Source organism: Ceratosolen solmsi, unplaced genomic scaffold (genome assembly GCF_000503995.2).
Source record: "Ceratosolen solmsi marchali unplaced genomic scaffold, CerSol_1.0 scaffold63, whole genome shotgun sequence".
In the NCBI taxonomy this organism is placed as follows: Eukaryota; Metazoa; Arthropoda; class Insecta; order Hymenoptera; family Agaonidae; genus Ceratosolen; species Ceratosolen solmsi.
Genome location: NW_011948437.1, coordinates 546366 through 570382, shown reverse-complemented (window position 1 = coordinate 570382; position 24017 = coordinate 546366). Strand labels below are relative to the sequence as shown.

The following is a 24017-nucleotide window of genomic DNA, read 5'->3' as shown; positions in this document are numbered from 1 at the left end:
TACATCATATATAAATGAAATGTCATACATGTAAGTAAAACTTTCGATTTAAGCAAATAAGATTGTTAAAAAAAAAAAACTTTTCGTCTTCAAAGTAATCACGATGTTTTAACTAATAATTATAGTCATAAATTTTTTTTTGTACTGAAAATTTAATTTTATATTTACAGACGTACATAAGAAGCGGAGATATTGAAATATCCTGTTAAAGTGAATGTAAAATAAAAAAATTAATAAACATCAATAAAAATACTTTGAAAACTAATATACAAAGTATAATGAGGATTCTCGCTAAAAATTTATGATTTGTAATTCGTACTAAGATACTAGAACTTTTTCATTTATAAAGTAGAACTTGAGTCTTAAACTGTTAAATAGCTTAGCTGTGAAATTTCAATTGAATAATTATTATCGCGAAACTTGTGTGAGCAAATTAACATCCAACAATAAATTTTGTATAATACATTTATAATTTATGTATACATTTGTGGAGAAAATAAAACACAGACTAAATATTAAATAATAAAAACTAAATAAAATAAATAAGTGTTAACATTTCATTAATAAATCATCTACTAAAAACACCTATTTGTTCAATATTACTCACGATATAGCAAATTCAAATACATAAATAATTGTCACCTATCACTTCTCATATTCTAAATGGTAGAATTTTCTCACTGTATCTAACAAATCAAAGAAAAAAAAAATTGATAGTGATTCATATTGTGATTTTATCCACAATAATACCTCATTTTTATTAATTTTTTTTAGTATTATTACGAAGATCTACGACAACGCGTAGTTCCTAAATAAACCGACACGACCACAAGATTTTCATTCAATGGGGTATAAGGATACGTGACAAAGAACATCGTTACTCATACTTATTGTGCACTGTATTTTTCTTTTATAATTATAGCTCAAAAGGTATAATTATCGAAAGGCTTTTAAAAATACATTAATACATAAATTGATATATAAATTCTAGAACTTCATATCGATATGCGGATAATAAAAAATTAAATGTGATACTTTTAAAAATGTTCTTTAAATTGTTATTAATTAGAAACTTAATCATCATTTCTATTGATTAGTTTGGGAATTTTATTTATATGAATTTTTTATGTTTTTGACAAGTAAAATTTTTACGTAACAAAAAATTTTCTATTCTTTATTACAAGTATCTGAGTTTTTTATTCAACAATACGTTTATCAACTAATTATCTCATATACATATATATATATATATATATATATATATATATATATATATATATATATAATTATAAATATTATTAAAGATGTTATTTCATTTATAACTTAGATTATTGATATAAATTGATCTATCAATTCCAGTAAGTAGAAATATAAAAGTTAGAAAAAATTCCACTAAGTTATGTAGTGCAACTAGAAATTAAACTTAGGAACTTTCACAGTTTATCCACTATTTACTATTACTTTTCGAAATGGTCTAATACGGTCAACTAAAGCTATGATGCAAAATATTTGAGGAATATTATGCTTCAATATAATTGTTAAATATTAATTAATATATTAAAAACTTGCGATATAAAATATAAAATGAAAAAATGTAAAAAAAAGAACCTTTTTAAATTAAAAATAATGTAATACAAAAAACATGTTCTGTAACTATATTTTCGATTATTTAAAATTGAATATATGTTGAAAAATGAAGTTTGTAAATATAAAATTTTAAAGATACATATATTGAGTTACATAGATTGAGAAAAACAAAAAGATATTTCAATTTTTATATATTAAAGAAAATTCTCACGACAGCGATTTAACTTGTAATTAGCCATTTAATTTATAGTTAAACGATAAATTATGAACTTACAGATATTTATAGATGTACATTTATTGATATATATGTATGTATCATTTTTCCATACAAGAATGAACTTTTCATATATTTTTGTTAATGTTTATATATGATATATTTATATTCCAATGAAGCTCACCAAAGTTTAATTATCAACACTTTTTCTTCGCACTTTCGAGAGAATGAGAAAAGATTTTCATTTGATTTATTATCCAATTTTGTCTTAAAAATTTAGAGGGGTTATATGCAAAATAAGCTGAGGCCATCAGACTAACAAAATATAATTTGGGATAACTCCCGGTGAGCTTGGGTGATATATTTTGCTGTAGTCGATAAATAAAAATCTTGTAAATTTATGATTTATATTTGTGTAATAAATGAAACTTCATCTTAGATTGAAAAAGCTAATATTTTGAAATATTTCTGCTGTTATTGTCGCGAACAAGTAGATAATTTCATTTGTATTAATTGACGAAATTAAATAATCATATGTATTTATAATATTTTGTATCAAGATATTTTTAAATGTAAGATATTTTAGATTTTAATTATGCTTAAATATTTTTAGTATTAAATTCAATTAGTTCAGGAGTCAATTGTAATTTTATTTGAAATTTAAAGTTAAATATGAAATCAGTTATTAAGCACTTTTTTTTTAAATTAACAAGAATGCATTTAACATACTTTGGATCATTTTTACATTTTATGAATAAACTAATTTTTGTTTATCACAGACTTTTAAAAGCATGACGAATTTACGATAATACTATTAAAATGTTATACAAGGCGAGCAATTTAAAAATAGAATAAATATGTGAAAAGATTAAATTTTGTTAATAAACTATTGAATGTAAAATATTAAATTAAAATTATAAGGTCAAATAAGTTTTTATAATTTTTTTTTTTTTTTTTTTTTTTTTTTTTTTTTTGTAAATGAACAGGTGAAACACGAGCGATGTATTTGGTCTCGAAACCCTTTTTATCTTACTTTAATTAAATACGCATAGAATGAAAAAATAGAGCCATAATATGTGTTAAGCATTATTAATATTAATTTCTTTAACCAATAGAAGTCTAATTCGATATAATTATTTTTAATATTATAATGAGTATTCTTTTTTAATAAATTAAAAATATAAATAATATATTTTTTCCTAATTTCATTTGTATTTTTAATTTACTTGTATGAAATATTTATCTGTCATAAATAAATATTATCAAAATTATATAATACACGTGACAATATATTGGTTCCTTAAAATACATTGTTACCCTACACTGATTACCTCTTATCGTATAATCAATGCTAAATAAGTAGAGCTTAATAAACTATATCAAAATATGATTAAAAATCAGTTTAGGATTTATTGATCCGTATTAATTTTATAATAAAGAATCTATGAATTTAATATTTGTTAAAAAAAAAAAAATATATATATATATATATATGTGTGTGTGTAAATAACATTGGAATGAATTGAATCCATTAATATTGTACTAAACAAATTATAAATAAATATGAGAGGATGTATGCATATGTATATATATATATATATATATATTACATATGTATTACATTGTTTAGTACTCACCGGCAAAGGAAATCCTTATGATATGTATGTTACTTCTTCTTTATTTTATTATTTATCTGGCGCACTTCGTAGTTTTGAACTTAATTAATCGGCAAATATAAATCGAGCACACATTCCTGCAAGCGTGTCTATATATAGATAAACAAACACACACACGCACGCACATACATACATACGCGCATATATATATATATTCATAAATAGAGGCAAGTATGTATTACCCTAATTATAATTCTTCACTTTATCTTCTTTAATGATTGTCAAAGATTTTCTGTTTCATAAATATTGTAAATATATGGGATTTGATTTCTACTTATATATGCATAATATACATTTACATATTATTTGCTGTATAAAACAGGAAAAACAACAACAGCGACAATAATGAGAATAATAGTGTTAAAAGTAATAATAATAATAATAATAATAATAATAATAATAATAATAAAATCTAAAAAGAAATTATAATCTTGTCTACTCTTTTAATAGGAATACGAATCTGGCACACTTTTCAGCTTTTCGACTGTTAATTGCTTCTACTTCAATCGCTGCTCTCATTACAAATCTTACAATAACATTTAATTCATATTTACAATAGATGAATAAGCGAAGAAATTAGATTATGCGATAGTCGTGCGCTTGTACATGAGCGTCATGAATAAACCTTAGAATCGCCTCCCTCAGGCTTCCGTATCTCCACTCACATCTCTAACTTTCGATTAATCATATGGGACATAGTGGAAAGAGTATGCATTATCTTTCACCACTATTACTCCTATAAACAACCGGCACGACAGGCGTTTTCACTCTAACTGATGATTGACTTTCCTTTTCGCTCCCTGTTAGGTGTCGCTTTCTTTTCCTCGACTGCTGCCGTATGAACCAACCTACCAAAATCCGAACGTAAATTCACCCCTCGACCCTTGTCGCATACTCGGCACCACTCGGTTAGACTCGGAACTCGAAGGGTGGGATATTAATACTATACCTCTTGTTCTAGCTTTACTTTACTTTGGTCTCCTTCGGGATACGTATATTTTATTCTTATTTGTTATATTGTATATTTGTTGCTCTACGTTAAGCGATTAATAATGTTCGCTTTATGCAAGACTACGTTTTTCACTCGAAAATCATTTATCATTTTCATTTATAATAATCAATGTATTCAACAAGTAGATGTAGGCGGTGTAGTTTTCTAAATAAATACAATTTCCCTTTTTACGATAGTACGTCCTGTGTTAGGGCATTGTTACTTAATGATAGAAAAATCTCATTTTCTCATTAATAGATCAAAAATATTACATTTACATTATTAAATCTTTTTCATTGTCATAAACACTTAGTTAATAAGTAAGAATATTCAATTATTACTTTGCATTTATTTCCCCACATTATAATTGATTTTCATGCGAATAAACTACAATAGATTAAAAATAAATTTATAAAAATAAATTTAAAAAAAAATACAATTGTTTTTACTATTAGTAATATATGCATACGTGTGTATGCGTAACAATGCGAATTGTGAAACTAAAAAATATAATTTCCAAGCTAAATTCTATTGCATCACAATATGTAATAATTAATAATTAAAATTTTGCTGTTTCTTAATATTCGTTTAACAGAATAAAGTAATTTTAAATATTTGATTATTTTCTTACATAAATTTACATATAATCTATTATCATTGGTAATTCATTTATTTATTTTAGCCTTAGTTAATTAATTAATCGATCAATAATAACTAGTTTTGAGATGTTTTGAGATTTTCCTTTAAATATTTGTTTGATGTATGTAAACGTTTTTCTATTTATAGTCTAATAAACATTTATTGATTAATAGCAATTTAAGAGTTTACGCGTGATACCTTTTGTCTACAAATAATTAATTTTCTAAGACGATAAAAATAATAACAACTTACAGAATTACACTAAATATAATAAAATTAATAAAAGAAAGCTTGAATTATTAAATAAGTCATAAGAACATATGTATAATCTTGTTTAATTTTTGTTAAAATAAAAATTACTATGTTTTGATATATATTTATATATATATATATATATATATATATATATATATATATATATATATATTTATGTTTAGATTTAAGTAAAAAATAATGTGTGCATTTTATTATGAAATTTAAAAATTACAATTTAAATAAATACATTCTTCTTATGCTTTTTTTGTTTTATCTATGATAAGTATTATTAACTTCAACTTCTCCTTCGGAAGTTTAGTTTAATTAGAACAAATATCATAAAACATTTAAATATCTCATATATTATTTGTAAAAAAATTTGTTTTCAGGATTTTGTATCGTGACAATATGAATTTTGTTTGTGTTGAGCTTTGAATTCGACCATCCATCATAATTTAATTTTCTTTTTAATTCGCGCATACGTCTCGTGTCAATTTTTTTTATGTTTTTAACTTAATTCTTTAATAAAAATTGATACTTTTATTTAGCACCAACTTATTTATAATCTATACCATACTACGTGACCATACACATTAAGAATATAATTATACTGTCAACAACAATATACTGTCAAGGAAATATTTTCTTTTTTTTGTTTTTCTTTTTGTATAGGCTTTTTAATTATCAATATTTTTCGATGAGTTGAACCACACCATTCTTATCAATACAGTTGTATTTGACTTTATCGTCGGTAGAAAAATCATTGGCGTTGATTGATAACTTTATATGCATAGATTTCGTTCTAAATGGGTGTGAGAGAGAGAGAGAGAGAGAGAGAGAGAGAGAGAGAGCGAGAAGGGGAAATACTGAAAAATACCTAAGAGTATCAATTTTTTAATCTATGCACTTCGAAGAAATAAAGTAGATAAAATTCAATGGAAGAATAAAAATTTTAATGCTCGATATGCAGTGTGTATAAATCTGTCTTACTTTATTCCACTCAAAACACGCAGGTATAGATAATTAACGATATGTCCGCCTTGAATCGAACACAACTGTTTCGAATTCAAATTTATACGAAAAACTATGACTTACAGAAATATGCACGTTTGAATATCTTAATGATAAAAAAATTTTGTCATTTAAGTTTGGACAATTGTCATACGCATAATCGAAATAAAAATATGTATTATATAATACATTGGTTGAATGTGAGATATTAAAGGAATACATGTGCTGCGAAAGGAAGTATTGAGTTTTTTTGCAATTGACGTAATATTCGCTGCCCATTCCATTACAATTATTTTTAATGTAGCCGGTAGTGTTATCAGTTAAAAATAGTAAATAGAAGACATTTAGATGGGGTAAAACTTTTCGAGCTGTTTATTCTTAAGTATACAGAAATTTGGGAAAGGAGTTTTTGTTGATTCATTTGTGTGCTGTAATTTATGTTCGTTCTTATTTTTACCGGCTGTATAGCACAAACATAACCACAAATATCTACACTTGTTTGCTTAATGCACATAAAATATATAATTTAATATTGCATATAATTTATATAATGGATCGATCAGGTATTGGTAATTTAGTAGGTAAGAATGTCAATTCTCCAAGAAGACGTTTATCTTTGGTACAATCCTTAAAAAAATTCAGTTCGTACGTATAGAAAGCACTTTATTTTATATTACAAAATATATATTTAAATATTATTTTATTATCTTATGTATTGTAAGTATAAATTATTTTTATTTTAATCATCGCATTGTTTTCAGTGGTGCAAGTATTTCTGGAAAATCCAATCAATCGGTACAGATAATATGCAGAACAGCGAGTCATGTTGTCCAAAATTTTGGTTCGTCGTTGCCAGTTCTGGTGACCGAAGCATTAACATTCGTGGAGCGTAATACATTTGTTAGCGTTAGTGTTTCGTTGGATGGCTGGGCATGGCTTGTTTGTGGAAGAAGATTGCTTGTATGGCAATGCAAAATCACAGTACACGATCCAAAACAAAAAAGAACTTTTAAAACTCAATGCCGTGAACTTTTATTACCGCAGAGTGACTTAGCACATAAAGCAGAATGTATCGCTGTTTGGCTGCCATCTGGACAACAAGTAATCTGAATAATAGAAATCATAAATTAAATATATAAATTATATAAATATATATGATTATATCAAAAAATTATATTAAGAGAAAATAGGATAATTAAATTTTTATAATTAAAACATTATTTAAATAAGTATGAAATTTTTTATATTTTTATAAAGAAATTTTAAAGTGTATTTAAATACATATTATTACATTGTATAATTTCAATACATAATTACTATTTTAAATTACATTGTAATCGTATAATTAACACAGCACAAAGTGAATAAATAAAATATGTATACAGGTTCCAAGCTGTATGGCAGTTTCTCCAGAAGGTGTCGTTCGTTATTGGGCTAGTATTGCTAATGAGGAATTATCGATTGAAACTAGCGCAGAATTAGCTGGTCAGGAAGTTGATTGTTTGACCTATATACCTGGTCACGGTTGCATCCTGGCCACGACTACGTGTACCGTAGCACTTTTACAACCTCAATACACAGGTGGTAGGGGCAGTATTAATTGCAGGGTATTAAGAACAAGCCAAGGCTGGCTCGGTGGTATCGGTAGAAGAATGTCATCATTAATTTTTGGTGCTATGCCACAATCGCCTGTTTTGGAAACAGTAAGGATTTCAATTTTATATTTTTCCTTTAAAATTATATTAATAATTTATATAAAAATACAATTTTTTAATTTCTAATTCTAATTGTATATAGATAATAGATATTGTAAATAATTTCAATAGCATTTCATGTTTATTCATTATTAATGATTTTCAAATGTAATTCTTTAATTAATTAATTGATATTATATTAAATAAATTTAATACTATACTACTACAGTATACAATTTGTTAAAATTTGATAGGTAATGCAGAAGGTTAATTAATATTTGAAAAAATTAATAAATTATGTAGTACGATCCACTAAATACCTCTTATCGCAATAATCTAATTCTTCTCAAAAATTGTATATTGATTTACTTGATGCTTTAAATTTTGAAATTATCATAGTCCTCTTTCATAATTTCTGTAAAATATAATACAGTAGTTTATTTAAAATTATTGATTTTAACCAAGCAAATTCTTTTTATTTTTGTTTTACAATTTAATTACACATAATCTAAACTTGCTATAATTTCTCTTTTGATTTTTCAGTTATTATTCTTGAAATATCTCTAATATATACTTATTATATTAAAATTCTTTCAGAAATTAACAAAAGTTCTTTGCACTGGAATAAGTGAAAAAGGATCAAGAATTCTTATTCTAGCTGGTAATTCGTTACAGTATTGGTCTTTTCCACTGGGAGAACAAGAGAAAATGGAATTTGATGAAGATATTGGACATATTGTTATACAATCTTTTCAACGACGTTTATGGGTATGAATAACATTCTGAATTTTTATAAATTATCAATTGACGTAATCTATTCATTTCATGTAGTACTTCATAAATCGATGAAGCACTTAATTGATAAAGAAAATTAAATAAGATTTTTTTATGTTTTTAAGAATTTTCAATAAAATTAAATAAATAAATTCTTCAAAATTTATTTAATTATCACTATTTTTATTATTAAAAAAAAAAATGTTAATTGCACTTCTAAGAATTATTCAACTGTATTAATATATTTGAAATTTTAACATTTTTATATCATAATTGTCATAATCAATATTTCTTCATAATAATATTTTATATAACAAAATAGATTTGTTTTGGTGTATGAAGAAAGCACTATAATTATATTTTAATTAAATCCAATATAATGAAATCATAGATTTAAATAAGATTATTTAAACAATATTGTTAATAGGAGTCAAGTGCATGTAATCCACAAAATATGGTTACGTGGATGATAGATATGCAACAGATAGAGGAAGGTGTTGTTGTTCTCATGGCAGCTCATTGTGCTGAAGTTTCTGCTCAAATTCATTTTGCAGTTGGTTTAATACCTCTCACTGGTACACATTTAACAAATACTTTCAAATGGTTTGTTCCAATTAAGATTGGACCCGTATATCATAACGATGATATAGAGACTACCATTCACTCCTACCATTTTATTCTATCGGGCTGGGAGATAATTGTTTATAACGAAAACAATATTATTGTTGTTAGCAGTAAGTACTTTTTTTTGTTAAAGTAATAAATAGTAATACAAATTTCATAAAAGTTTTCGATTACTTTAAAATGACTAAATATTAAAATAATAGTAAATTTATTTGCGAAAAAGGAAAAATTTTTTGTAATGTAAATTTAATAATTTGATACCATCGTGAAAAAGTAAATCTTAATGATTGTTAGATTTTACACAAATAAATAAATTTTATTTATATATAAATTTATATTGCATAATAGCTTATTTACTCATTCAAATAACAAAAATTTTACTTAGGTAATTAATATTGTAATTGCACAGATCGTAATAATTATTAATAATTATATTAAAAATATTTTCCAGTAATTGATTTAAAAAATAAAACCAATTGTAAAAAATATTAATTATCTAATATTGAATATTGATATATTGAAATATATTGAAATGAATACATACTGTGTAAACTTTAGTGAAAATTTGATTATTTACAGACTTATCAGAATATGAACAAGATAAAATAGACTTAACACGCGGAGGTAAAGATAGCATATTAGGTGGTGCTCTTTGTTCAGGAACTCCAGTGCTTTTCACGAGAAATCATGGACTAATTACTATATCTCCAACTGATTTTGTGAATCAAGACTTCAATCAGTAATTCTTAATATAATTGATTTTCTATATATAATAATTCACTTATCCAGATAAGCTTACCGTTGTATGTCGTAGGAGTTTGGTACAAACTTAAATCTATGATAAACGTCTGTTTATACTACAGTTCGCTATTACTTGTTCTGTAGTGTATTAGTAATTGTGTATATTATTAGTTTTATTACTTTTATTCTCATATGAATTATATGATTTTTATAATAGTGACTGATATTGATAAAAGTTCCATTGGAGTATCTTTGACTGACAAACAGAAAAAGATTTTAAAAATATTCGTTAAAACTGTTAATTCTGAAATTAATTTATTAAGATGAAACTAAATAAAAATGCTCATCAATTAGTAAAATATAAGTTTATGGAAGACAAGTAAATCTAATTTTTCTATCATTTAAATTTTATTTTTTTCAATTAGTATCCATAACTATTTTTAAAATATTGAAATGTTTATTATCGCATCATTTTTTATACATCTATATTTTTTAACAATCTTAATATATTATTAACATAAAATTTGTACAATGAATTAATTACAACAAAATTTGTTAGAGTAAAACTTAATATTGATAATAGTTATTTATTTAAATATATAAGGCATATTAATATATATATATATATATATATACATTAAAATAAGAAATTTAAAAAAATCAATTACTTTACAAATATATGTAAGTTTTGACAGATATTTGGTAATTTTTTTATTTTTATCATTCTAAAGTAATAAAAATAAAGAATGATTATAACTTGCATGATTGAAAAATAGAAATACTATATATTGATGTACAGAATAATATGCAACTATACAATTATGTATTACAGAAGTTATTCAGACATGAATTTAAGCATAGATTATTCGGAAAGTAATAACCAGATACCAGATCACTTTATCACTCTAATCAGTAATGATGAGATAAAAGAGATGTTTCACAGTTCGGATGGTGTGAGACAATTCCAAGCAGCATTTCTTTTAAGTGTTCGTCAAAATAAGGTTTGCTTACTAAATGTTAAAAATACTTATTATAATAAAAGATTTATTATATTAAATTAGTATAATTTAAATATTTTATTTTTACCACTAATTGTAATATAGGAACAATGTGATGAAATTTTAACAGAACTTTTTCCTTTACAAGAAGAACCAGTAATGGATATCGATGCTTTTTTGGATTCTTTAGTCTTGAAAGTTGCAAAGTATTTGATCGATGATTATCCTGCAAATGATCCAAGATGGGCAAATCACAGAGATTTAAGTAATAACATTTAATTCTTAAATATTTCGTTTGTTCTATAATTAATTTTTTTATTGTATTTCAGCGTTTACCCTTAATGCCGTCTTAGACATGCAGATTCCACATCAACTTGAAAGAAAGCAAAAATCTATCGACCTATTTATTTCATTTTTGAAAGAACACAACCTATGGACTCGAGTAAGTTTCAATTTATGTTTTATATAAAATACTATATTTGTTTTATTATAATAAGAATTATAATAGAATTCTAATAGTTTGTAATATATTTTAAAAGAAAATTTAGTATTAACCAAAAATTAATACAAATATGGTTTTTAAGTAATATTTAGCTTCGTAAAATTAGAAAAATTTCACCATAATAAATTAAATGATTTTTTTATTTAGTTCTGTGCAGTTACATATCGAGGGATTATCATGTCAACTTCTCATGTTCTTGGAGAATTTTCAGAAAAGATCATTGCTATGCTCACTATATATAATTTCCAGCAACGGTACTTTAAATCTCAATATCATCAAATCATTATTATTTTTAATTATAAACTTATCGTACATATAATTTAAATGTAGATATAGATTGATTTCAAATAATTAAATAAATTGTTAGATATAAAATTTTATAATCTTTGTTACGCATAAAGTGATATGACTTGATTTATTATCAAATTTTTACATTAAATTATATGCAACGCAATAATATATTTATATTTGTGTTTTAAAAAATGGAAAAATAATATTTCATTTAAGCTTAGTAAAAATTAATAATATCTATATATTGTAGATATACAGAAATTATAGATGAAGTAATAAAAAGTACTTTACAACCTGAATCTTTTGTTTCGGAATATCTAACTCAAAATGACATATTCTATAGAGAAGTAAGCGAGGCTCATCGTTTTTTACCAAATTTAATACAAATTGCAGTTGACCAGTCGCAATCCGAAAGACCCACTCAACAAATCGCACAATATATCTTGCAAGTGAACTCAATTTTATTAGTAAGCTTATTTATTATAAAATATACCTTTTAATTTCTATAAGATAAAATTTATATTTTAATGTCGCTTTATAGGGAGTTCTTCACGAAGTTATTAAATATCGTCAATATAATGCCGAAAAATATATTCCTCCAAGATGCTCCTCTGTAACTGAGTACTTACCTTGGACCGCTGCTTCTGGAAAATATGGTTTAAGAACTTGCCTCACTACAATGGTTTGTACTAATTTCATTTTATAATCATATGTACAATTATGTCAACATTTACATACACATATGTGTACACATACTGTGTGACATGCCTATTTTACTTTTAAAATTATGTATCAATAACATTTATATCCTGAATTTATTAGAATTAATAAAGCATTCTATTATACCAACCATAGGAATTATATTTATATATATATATTTATATATTTATATATTTATATACATAATAATAATTGTTGTGACATATAATATAAAGAAATCCTATTTCTAGCAAAAGTTAACATTGCAACATGGTGTAAATAATACAAGTGATTCAAGTATTAAAAGTGAATTATACGAGCAGTTGGTGGGATTAATTGATCTCATTTTAGATGGAAGGAAGTGCCATTTAGAAAGTATCAGAGGAACTGAAAAATTCGACATTCTTTTGAAACAATACGAGGGAGAAAGAACAAGTTTAATTCAGCCTTTAGGTAAGTAAATAAATAAACTTTTTATTCAAAGCAGTTAATGAATTTTCTGAATAATTTTTTTTATAATTAATTTACTTTGATAGTAAAGCAAGAACAATATGAAAATGCAGCGATGCTTGCTGAAAAGTATTGCGACTTTGCATCATTGATTCAAATTTGTGAATTAACAAAGAACAAAAATCGACTCGATAATTACATGGAACAATTTGCTAGTCAAGATTTTGCAGGATTTTTATTCTCATGGTAAAAAATGTTAAATTCGTGTAAAACAATCTTTCAAACCTCAAACTTATTCGAAAGTTATTTTTATTAAAATTACATTATCATAATTTCGTTCGAACGAATAATATTTTATCAATTATAATTATTATAATTATCTAAAATATAAATTAAAAACAATTATCCACGTATTAAATTGTAATATGAAAACCTTTTCAAGTTCATTCCGTATAAATATATTTAATTGCCCAAGGTATGTAAAAGATGGACGTCAAGGTCAATTGGTGGAAAGATGTCGTCGTGGTGGAGCAACTGAATTAACTGAAAAGCTTCTGCAACATCCAGTTTTATCTTGGGTACAAGCAGCTCTTTCCGATGAATATGACATTGCTGCTAAAACACTTTACTCGTTAGCTATGGAAGAAACTGAACTCGTTGCTCGGAAAAAGGTTTTTTCTCAATTTTACATTTAGAAACTGTTTTGCTTTGATTGAAAAACTTAAAAATGAATGTACTTTATAGTACTTATAAAGTATACAGTATGGAACATTATAATATAAATTTATTTAATTAAAAAGAAAATTTTTTTGTAGTCAATGCTTTCTTTGGCAAAATTGGCTCTTTTAGCTTCTGACGATACCGAGGATAAAATTGAAAATAGTATTAAAAAAATTAATAGTGAATTAAATCTAATAGCACATCAAGAAGATGTTCCGGTTAATGTTTTGGAGATGTATGGTTATGATGTTGAAAAATTACGAGTTCTTAATCCTTCAGAATTAATTAATGTAAGCATACATTATTTTTATTATTTGGTAAAAATATATTAGCACTACTATTCATTATGAAATAAGGATTAAATTAAATAAAATAATCCTTATGAAAAATATAACTCAATTGAAAATCAATAACAAAGCATCGATAATTAATAAAAATTATAATCAAGTATTTGTCGATAGATTTAATTGACAATAAATTTTTAATAAGTTTTTTTTAAAAAATTTTCGTATATTTTTTATAATAGAATATGTTTTATAATTTATAATAAACAAGTGTACATTTTGTATAAAATAGCATCATTATATAATATTTCTTATATGTATATGTTTAACAAGCTATCTAGAATTAGAAGTTTAGATAATATTTAATTCTATATATAATTAATTATTTTAATTTAAATAAAATATACGATGCTTATACTATACTATTGCTTTCAGCTTTATACGTGTACAGAGAGTCATATGTCTAATGAGTATGATTTCAAAAAAGCACTTGATTTGCTTGAATATATTGACCAAGAGGATGAAAAATTATCTTTAAAATTAAAAATTTGGGCACGTGCAGCAAGAAATGATAAGTGGGATACTGTTAGTATAAATCCGGAACAACAAATTCAAGAAACGATTTTCTTCAAATTAATGGATTTAATTCATTTGATGGGTAAGCTTGTATTTAATTATGAGCTTGATGGAGTAACTTGAACAAGTATAATTTCTGTTCGTTCTAATATATTAGAATGATTTTATATTAGATATTAATAATTTTTTATTGGCTTGGTGATAAATATTTTAATATTATTTTGTATGATGTAAATAAAGCTGCGTTACGATAATTTTTAACTTAAAAATAATACTTTTCAGGAAACAAAATAGAAGAAATGCTACCTCCAGTTAAATTAATTTTGGCCGAACAAGAATTGGGTGATCTCGCCGCTTCCAGTAATTTTCAGTATCTAATTAAATTAATTTATGAATATGCATACAACAATTATTAATACTTATTAATAGTGGTAAATAAGGAGTCATTTTACTGTGTAGATTTATTTTTACATGATAGATAATAAATTATACTTTTTAACTTTTTATTTTGTTCAATAAAATATTTAACTATATAGTGATAGTTATAAGTAAAATAATTAAAAGTAATTTAAGAGAGAATTTTTTATCAGAAGATGAACATTGTATATTTTCCGCACTAATAGTATATTTTACTTGATCAGGTGATTTGCAATCGTTTTCTAAAATAAGAATAATTAATAATATTTAATCGAATGTTGTATTGCTTTATAGAATAAACTTAAGTTGGTTACCTGTGCATATCATAACTGTTGAAATATTTTGCACTTGACAGTACATGTCTGGCCATTTGCTACCATCATTATTACAAACATCATCTGATAAAGAAATTTGTCCATTCAATGATAAATATTTACAGTACGTGACTATTTCGTTTCTATTACTTGTATCTGGATTCCAGCAACAAACTTTCAGTTCTCCATAACCTAATCCTTTTAACTAAAAAAATTATTTTACTTGTAATTATTTTCTACGAAAAATTAATTGCAATACAATGAACATTATAAATATGAAATTTTAGATGTTCAAGTAAAAGTTGTAGTAAATATAAAAAGAAATTTAATATTTATCAAAGATCAGTATATACCTGTATTGCAAATTTCTTTGCTTTGTCTCGCCACTGAGAATGTAATCGATATGAAATAGACTCCAATGGACTTACATAAGTTTTAAACACTCCTTCTGAATATTTATTTTGTAATGTTCCTTTGATAGTATGAATATTAGGTTCTTTTGATCTTAAAATCATGGGCACTAAATTAAAACAATATCACATTGACTATTACAATCTTTATGTATTTAAGCATTCATATTGTATTTTAAAAGTAACGAAATGATATATTTACATTCATTTAATCAATAAGTTTATACAATCGTTAGATAATTGACATATATGAATTATGAATTAAGTTATTGATTGAATACAAACCTGTTGAAAGAATTCTCGAAATATCATTGATATTCAATGTCGTAATTATTTGATCTTCATTAGTTATTATAAATGGATTTAAAAGCTCGGCCTTACTTTCACATATGTAATAGATAAAATTAACTTCTGTGTGACGTAGTTGTAACTTATAATTATTATATGCATCTTTATCTTAAAATTAATATTCTGCAATTAATATTATAACTATACCTGGATGTTTTGTTTTAATTTTATTTAATGCTATTAACGCCAACTTGACTTCTTTATTGGTCAGTTTTATACGAGGTATCAAAAAAACAATAGCTTGTCCATAATTGCCAATGATATTTTTATTAAAGTTATTTTCCCATCTATCATCTAAATATGTCAAAATACTCTTAAAGACCTCGGACAAATTTACACCCGATGGCCCTGCATCAAAATCAGAATTAAAATATACTTTTACATTTAAGTATTATATATTTGAAATAACACTCATTACTTATGTAAATAAAATTTATCTTCCCATTCAAATATATATATATATATACACACATACAATTTTAAGTATTATTTAAATGTTTAGGACTGCCTTCATAAATGCTTACTAAATACTTTTAAACAATAGAATTTAATAAGCTTTCCTTATAGTAAATGCAATTTAATTACATTAAATATTAAATTTATTAAATATATCAAATGTACCAAAGTAATATAAGTATTTACTATGCATAATCAATTTTTTACTTACATTTGATTTTCGATAAATTATTAATTGCTGTGTGAACATTAGATGGACTATTGGTTACATTTAACAACCATTTACCATTTTCTCCATGAATTATGCCCATTTTTGATCCGTATGTAGAAACATTGAGATCATCTACCAGTGCTCTGTATACATTATAATTAGCAATATTATTATGTAAATAAACTTTCAGTTGCATCTAATTATTTTATTTTTTCTAAGATCTAATAAAATATATTGAAATAAATAAATTATATTATAAAATTATCTATTTTCTTAATTTTAATATTGCATTTTTATATGTATAAAAAACAATATTAAACTCTTGTGAACTTCTATATATAATTTAAGAAAATATTTATAAATAATTTCCTATATAATATTATATAATATTATATATAATATTATGCATGCTGCTTTAATTAAATGGTTTTTATTAAATGTATTTAGTTTCGTAGAAAATTGGAATATTTAATACACGCGCTGAATTAATATAGACTTATATATTATTTTTCACACTATACAGTAATAATACATAAAAATTTAACGTTTCATGAGAATATTGTAGTGTTAAATTGATATTTTGCATTTACATGATTGATATATGTATTTTTTTTTTTTTTTTTTTTTGTATTTCGACAAAGTTTTACAAGAATGGTTGTTAATATCATTAAGCTATTGTTATACGTATCGCCTTGTTATTGATTCTAGTGTGTTGAAATTTTATTCTAATATATTAATTTTATTATAAAAGAATATCGCACTTGCCATAAAAATAATTAGTTGGATAAAATTTGAAATACCACTCTTACGCTAGAAAGTCACTTGTGTAAACTCTGGTCCAAGATCCATCGAAAGCAAATATGACTTCGACGCGCATTTGCTGCTTAAGTGGAGACCGACAATGTATTTGGGTAAAGAGATGCTCACTTGTGTATTGCATAAAGTGATTAATGGAACGATTGACCATTTGTTGTAATATTGCATCACTCATAGTTGCGATACTGTTTTGATACATTAATAATTGAGCAGCGGCATAAGTCTACAAATTTATAGAAAAAAAAAAAATTACAAAATTTACATAAGAGTGAAAATAATTGAATGAAATTCTTATGAACGCGTAATTTTTTTAATTGTAAAATTAAATATATAACTGATACTGACTTGATCTTGTAGAGTATTCCTTGGAGCAATACGTAAAAATTGTTCACCACGCTCGCACACATTAACGTTCTTATTAAAAAATGCACCACTTTCTGAATAATACATATCCAATACTTGGCTAAGTCGAAGATTTTCAAATTTCCTTGTCCAACTATGTAAATTCTTTGCTATTATAAGACCTAAACATAAAAGCTTTTGTAATACAATGAAAAATTAATCGCGCATTTCTTTGACATTATCCTTTCTTCTGTTGTTGTTGTTGTTGTTGTTATTATTATTATTATTATTATTATTATTATTATTATTATTATTATTATAATTATTAGTTTAACTTATTATTTATGCTGTAAATCTTTATTTATACGATAAATTTTAAAACAATGATTATATAAATAAGTTAATCATATAATTTATTGGATCGTGCAATGACAAGGATTATATGTCATTCTATTGCGCAATAAAATTTTCTATCGAAGGACTAAATTCAAAGTTACCGTCAATCGCTCCAACTGTTTCAGCCCTCGTCAGATCGAAATTCTCATAAGGATGCATTATATAGTAAAAATGCGGGCGCATAGTACGATCCCAAAATCCTGTGGCGCCAATAAACATTTGATCATCATAAATTGGTCCTTGGTATACAGCCATTTCAGCCAATTCACCTTAATAAAACTATTAAAATAGTAAACTAAACATTTAAAAATTTATTTTATAGTAGAGTTATTGATTAATATTTATGATTTTGATGTATACTTATTGTGGTATTTCGATCAAGTTCCACCAAAATATAAACGATAAAAGAAACTATTTAAATTATTTATGAAAAGGAGCAAAAAAAAAAAACTTCTCATTATAAAAAGTAAAACAAAGGTAATAAAAAAAAACTTATAATGTGAAAAGAAAGGGAATTGTATTATTAATATAATTTTTGATGTGTAATATCGTACTTAGCCGAGAGAGAGAGAGAGAGAGAGAGAGAGAGAGAGAGAGAGAGAGAGAGAGAGTTTACCCGCAACGGTGGCCAGCCAAGTATTGTCTATACGTTCACTGGAAAGAGATGTCCTAAGAAGAGAACCTTTGGTGTCCATTTTTCTTGGCGGTATCACTTCATCATTCTTATCGGCTATTCGTATTTTTAACAACCGCTTTGTTTCCACAACTTGAGGTTGAAGTGCAGCAGCTATGCCAGCAAGTACCGTTCCTAAAGCTACAGTACCGTACGGTGTTAGAATAACTCCACCTTCCTTTAGACATCTAACGTTATTTGTCCTTTCAAACATATCTATAAACATCAATGTTAATTTCGCATAATTTTAATTCATGTTCATTTTCGTTAATTTTATTGAAATGTAAAAAAAATGTTGTTTTTCTTTTTTGGCGTTAAGTAGTTAAATAGTAAAATACTGCCAGTAAGACTTATTTTGAATTTTATTTCATGGATATTTAATTGTGAAATAGCTTTTTAAATACGTTATCGATTACAAAGATAAGCTCAACTGTTATATAAATACTTAAAAGTTTTTTTTTTCTTTCTTTTTTCTTTTCTTTGGTACAAAATATACTCTCAGAACTTGTAAATTTATTATAACAGGTATTACCAAAAGCGCTTTCGTTTGGCTTAAATTTACAAAACATTTGGTCAGTTTCGTCATAATAGTCCCATATTGTATTGGATATAGCGAAATGCAGAGTACAGCGCTCATTATGCGTCAATAGTACTTCGGGAAATGAATTTATATTACTGGGTATCAATTCGTCGACGATGAGGTGTTTGTCATGTTGTGCTCCACTTACAGAAAATCTGAGTACGCCTTCATCCTCAGGTAGATCCTTCGAATATACTATTCCATCGAGTTTGAATCTACATTTTTGTGTCGTTGAAAAGATTAAGATTATATAATTTGATTCGGTATTAATTATACTTGAAATTTTAATTATTTCTTTTTGTAATATAATGATTATTCAATAATTTTAACTGCGATTACAAAAGTAATGTCAAGATTTAAAAGATCGATACACTTTCATATATTACCTCAGAAATTATAACTTATATACAAAAATATGTTTAAATGTATACCAGATCATTACTAATGGTAAGTATGGCGATAATCGTCGATATTAAAGAATAATTTCATGATAATTTTGGAAAAGATTATATGAAAAATTAAAACTTTAAATTGATGGATAATTACGGTGTGCCTTTATAAAATTAATTTTTGATAAAATTATATAGAATGCAACTCATTTTTCTTCTTGAATGTTATATAAATACAAATATTCTTTATACTAATTATTTTTTTTCTTTCTTAAAAGCTGTTAAATATTAATTTTTATTGTACATTATAAATTTTTCGCGGTAAGATTAATTATTCAAAAAACAAATATTCCTACGCGTAAATTAGAAAGTAATTATAATATGAAAATTACAAACAGTGATGATTTAATTATTCCTTTGATCGACGAATGATAAATGACTACGATTTGAATAATAAATTTAATATTTAAAATATTAAATATGTATTGATTAATGTTACGTTTTACCTCTTGATAAGCGAAGTCGATAGTGTTCGCATAGACAAAGATGCATTGGTTAATCTTTCGACTTTTCGAATTATATCTAAAATGGTTTGTAAATTTAAGGGAAGCGGTGATGCGAATTTATTGCTGTTAGTGTAACATTCTCGAAGATATTCTGGTAGTTTTCGATGGGAGTGAACCAAAGAAATTTCTGCAAAAAGATCGTTAAATTCATTAAAACCTCTAACACACTTGCAAATTCACATTTATTTACAAATTTTTGTATATTTTCTAAAATAAATTATTTCGCTTCATCGAAAGGTATGATCATAATTTTAGATATTACAGAATATAAATATTTCTTTTAAATATACGAAAATTAATAATTAATTACAAGAAATATTTCAATGCGAGATATGTACTATATATCAAAAATGTATTTTTTTTTTTTTTTTTTTTTTTTTTTTTTTTTTTTTTTTTTTTTTTTTTAATACGAATACCTTATTAATTTTCACAAGAAAAAGGCTTAAAGAGCACATTTCAATGGAATACGCGTTTTAAGTAAATAATCGAAACTATAGCTAAGTACAGATCGAAGAGATAATGTTTGAAAATTGTTAGATGGCCTTATGAAAAATTCAGAAAATTTTTTTTAAAAAATAAATAAGTCTAATAAAAGATAACGCTTAAAAATATTCCTCTATGGTAATGGAAAGAGAAACAAAAACAAGGATATGTAACGGATCTACAGATAAAAACGTATGAACATTATTAAGAAAGATTTTACATCGACCTAGAAAATTATACTTAAGAAGTAACATTTGAAGATGTTTAATTAATAAGTACTTAAAACGTGAGACTATGCAGTCGTAACGAGGAATTTGATTGTAATCAAGTTATCGTAACCGATTAATCTGATTAAAATTCACTTGTACAGAGTTTTGTCGATAAATATAGTTACATTGTAACAATTTTCGAAACATAAAACGATTACAAAATATTTTTAGCATCTTCCTTACCTTCTTTTAAATCCCTTCATTAACTCTATTAGTTAACTTAATTAAGCATTCGATTGAGTTGCACTAAAAAATCCTCCCGTCAAAACTTAAGAAAACATTACCTACTATACATATTACACCTATTATATTTATAAATTTCTTTTAAACTAGATTTATGCTAACATATTAGACATTTGTCAAAAAAAAAAAAAAAAAAAAAAAAAAAAAAAAAATATATATATATATATATATATATTTAATTAAAAAGTTCCAATACTTCATCGCTACATTAAAATTATTTATTATAATTAGTAAAATGATTTTTTATCAAACCGTAAAATACTGTAATCATGCGAGAATTACATTTTTTATGATACTCGTGTTACCCTCTTATAATTACTTCTATGTTTTTATTTATTAATTTTTTTTTTTTTTTTAACGAATATATTGATAATACTTGGAATTCCGTTTTATGTAACATATTGCTTGTTCAGTCTAAAGTATTAAATTTGAAAGTATATAAAATCAATAAAAAGATAGCTCAACGTTTTATTAATACCAATTTATTGTAAAATGGCAATTTTTTTTTATTCGGTTATATATATATGCATAAGCATTTAAGAGTTTATAAGAATAACTTACCAACTGATACCATAAATAAAATGACGAGGGCCAGGAGCACTTTCATAGTCTGTCATAACGAACTGTTCATCTATATACAAATTAAAAGCACAGCAACATGTTTTTGAAAAAAGGGCATTAGACGACTGTTTATACACGTAGTAAAGCAGAATATATAAATGTGATTCAATCGAAGTAACAAAAGTTGGCTGACTGATACTCATTCTCTACCAACATATTTTTCTATCTGATAAGATAAGAATAAAGTAGGGATATGGATTGCAAAATAATGAAATATTTATCTGACTAGTTAACGGTGCATGTTTAACTTTGTATTCTTATATTTACAAATTCAAAAATCATTTACACGGTCTATGAATAATGATAGATAGAAAGCGCTAATGCAAATATATAGTCGGAAATAAATTGTGTCCAAAGAGAACTTTATTATTAAAAGTTGTTCTATGTTAATGATTGATCTATTCTTGAGCGCATTTTATGTTGTTAATCGTTTATAAAACGTGATATTTATTAAAAATACCCTTTAACTAATTTAGAAAATTACAGTATTATTAATACATTTAAGATATTGTCAAAAGAATTTAATATACAATGAAAATTATAATAATAATGCGTTAAACCATTAGTAATGAAATTATATTTATTCATATGTATAATAATGCAAGAGTAATGTATTTGTATTTTTAAAAAATAAAAATCAATTTAATTGTAGTCTTTAAAAAACTAGTAGTTTCTTCCAATTTCCTTAAATTTTTTAAAGACATGCATATATGCACTGACAATTTATTCATTACGAAATAATTAGCTTAGCTATACAAAAAAAAAAAAAAAAAAAAAAAAAAAAAAAAAAAAAAAAAAAAAAAAAAAAAAAAAAAAAAAAAAAAGGAAGAAAGAAAAAAAGAAAAAAAGAAAAGCAAAATGCGGTTAAATAATACATGTGTTATTATGCTAAATAGAATTATAATGAATCATATTTGTAATCAAGATAATTTTATTTACTTAATCGTATTTTTTATCTTTGAGCTTATATCATGGAACGGTGTTTTAATTTTTACTATTTTTCATTTTACTCAAATTTAAACTATATGTAATATGAATATAAGAATTATACAAAAATTAATTTTACCAACTTTTACTTAACGAATGACGTCAATAATAAACTTGGCAATCTATACAGAAATTTGATAAAACTAAATAGTTTCACAAAATTAAATACAAATGGGTTTTTTAACATTTGAAACTTATAAAGTCTCTTTATAAGTATACACAATTTAATATTAAACATTGTCCTTTATAATTCATAATTTATAATATGATTATAATTCATAATGATATAATTCAAACGAATAAAAAAAAAAAAAAAAAAAAAAAAAAAAAAAAAAAAAAAAAAAAAAAAAAAAAAAAAAAAACATAAAGTTAAGAAAAAACACTATTATACAATTAACAAGGAATTGTTAGAAATTTAAATCCTTACTTATAAGAGATTATGATTATTTACCAAATGTGAATTAAAATGAAACGTTTCAATATAGCATACAATTCATAATATACAGTTCATAATTGATTGTTATTTGAAATTCCATTTTCAATTATTCTGACGTTTAAATAAATTAAAATTTATAGAATAACAAAATTCTTCGAATAGCCGCCATTCAAATGTTATGAATAAAATACAATAAAAATTAAAGCCACAGGCTCAAATAATAAAATGAGTATTACCTCATCATTTGGTAAATAATTAACAAGTGTTTTTTGCTTCAATGAATCTGAGAAAAATGGAAAATTTGTAATATTTTTATGAAATATTAAAAATAGTT

The 24017-nt window shown here is 24.3% G+C and overlaps 2 protein-coding genes across 2 annotated transcripts; one reads left to right on the top strand and one right to left on the bottom strand.

Annotated features, from left to right (window-relative positions):
* Nucleotides 1–6533: 6533 nt before the first annotated feature.
* On the top strand, nucleotides 6534–15230 carry Nup133 (nuclear pore complex protein Nup133). The gene is made up of 18 exons (XM_011503301.1): nucleotides 6534–7018; nucleotides 7135–7474; nucleotides 7759–8076; nucleotides 8665–8835; nucleotides 9269–9575; nucleotides 10045–10204; nucleotides 11039–11207; nucleotides 11310–11469; nucleotides 11534–11646; nucleotides 11854–11960; nucleotides 12248–12464; nucleotides 12539–12679; nucleotides 12948–13149; nucleotides 13233–13392; nucleotides 13622–13817; nucleotides 13962–14156; nucleotides 14586–14808; nucleotides 15009–15230. Exons 1-18 carry the CDS (start codon nucleotides 6924–6926, stop codon nucleotides 15140–15142), a joined length of 3408 nt encoding a protein of 1135 aa, XP_011501603.1. The 5' UTR covers nucleotides 6534–6923; the 3' UTR covers nucleotides 15143–15230.
* A 78-nt stretch (nucleotides 15231–15308) lies between these two features.
* On the bottom strand, nucleotides 15309–22246 carry LOC105365273 (uncharacterized; the record flags this gene model as incomplete). Its single annotated transcript, XM_011503389.1, has 13 exons — nucleotides 22201–22246; nucleotides 20585–20771; nucleotides 19642–19904; nucleotides 19053–19325; nucleotides 18538–18705; nucleotides 18044–18222; nucleotides 17692–17921; nucleotides 16883–17025; nucleotides 16363–16563; nucleotides 16153–16278; nucleotides 15811–15977; nucleotides 15458–15662; nucleotides 15309–15385 (listed from the first exon to the last, which is right to left on the bottom strand). Coding segments are annotated over exons 1-13 (2265 nt in total), but the record flags the coding sequence as incomplete, so codon positions are not given.
* Between the last annotated feature and the right edge of the window lie 1771 nt (nucleotides 22247–24017).

Coding starts and splice junctions, on each gene's coding strand:
- Nup133 (XM_011503301.1), top strand. CDS start 6,924: ATGGATCGATCAGGTATTGGTAATTTAGTAGGTAAGAATGTCAATTCT. Junction 11,647..11,853: donor AACACAACCTATGGACTCGA/GTAAGTTTCAAT, acceptor TTTTTTATTTAG/TTCTGTGCAGTTACATATCG. Junction 12,680..12,947: donor GAACTTGCCTCACTACAATG/GTTTGTACTAAT, acceptor TCCTATTTCTAG/CAAAAGTTAACATTGCAACA.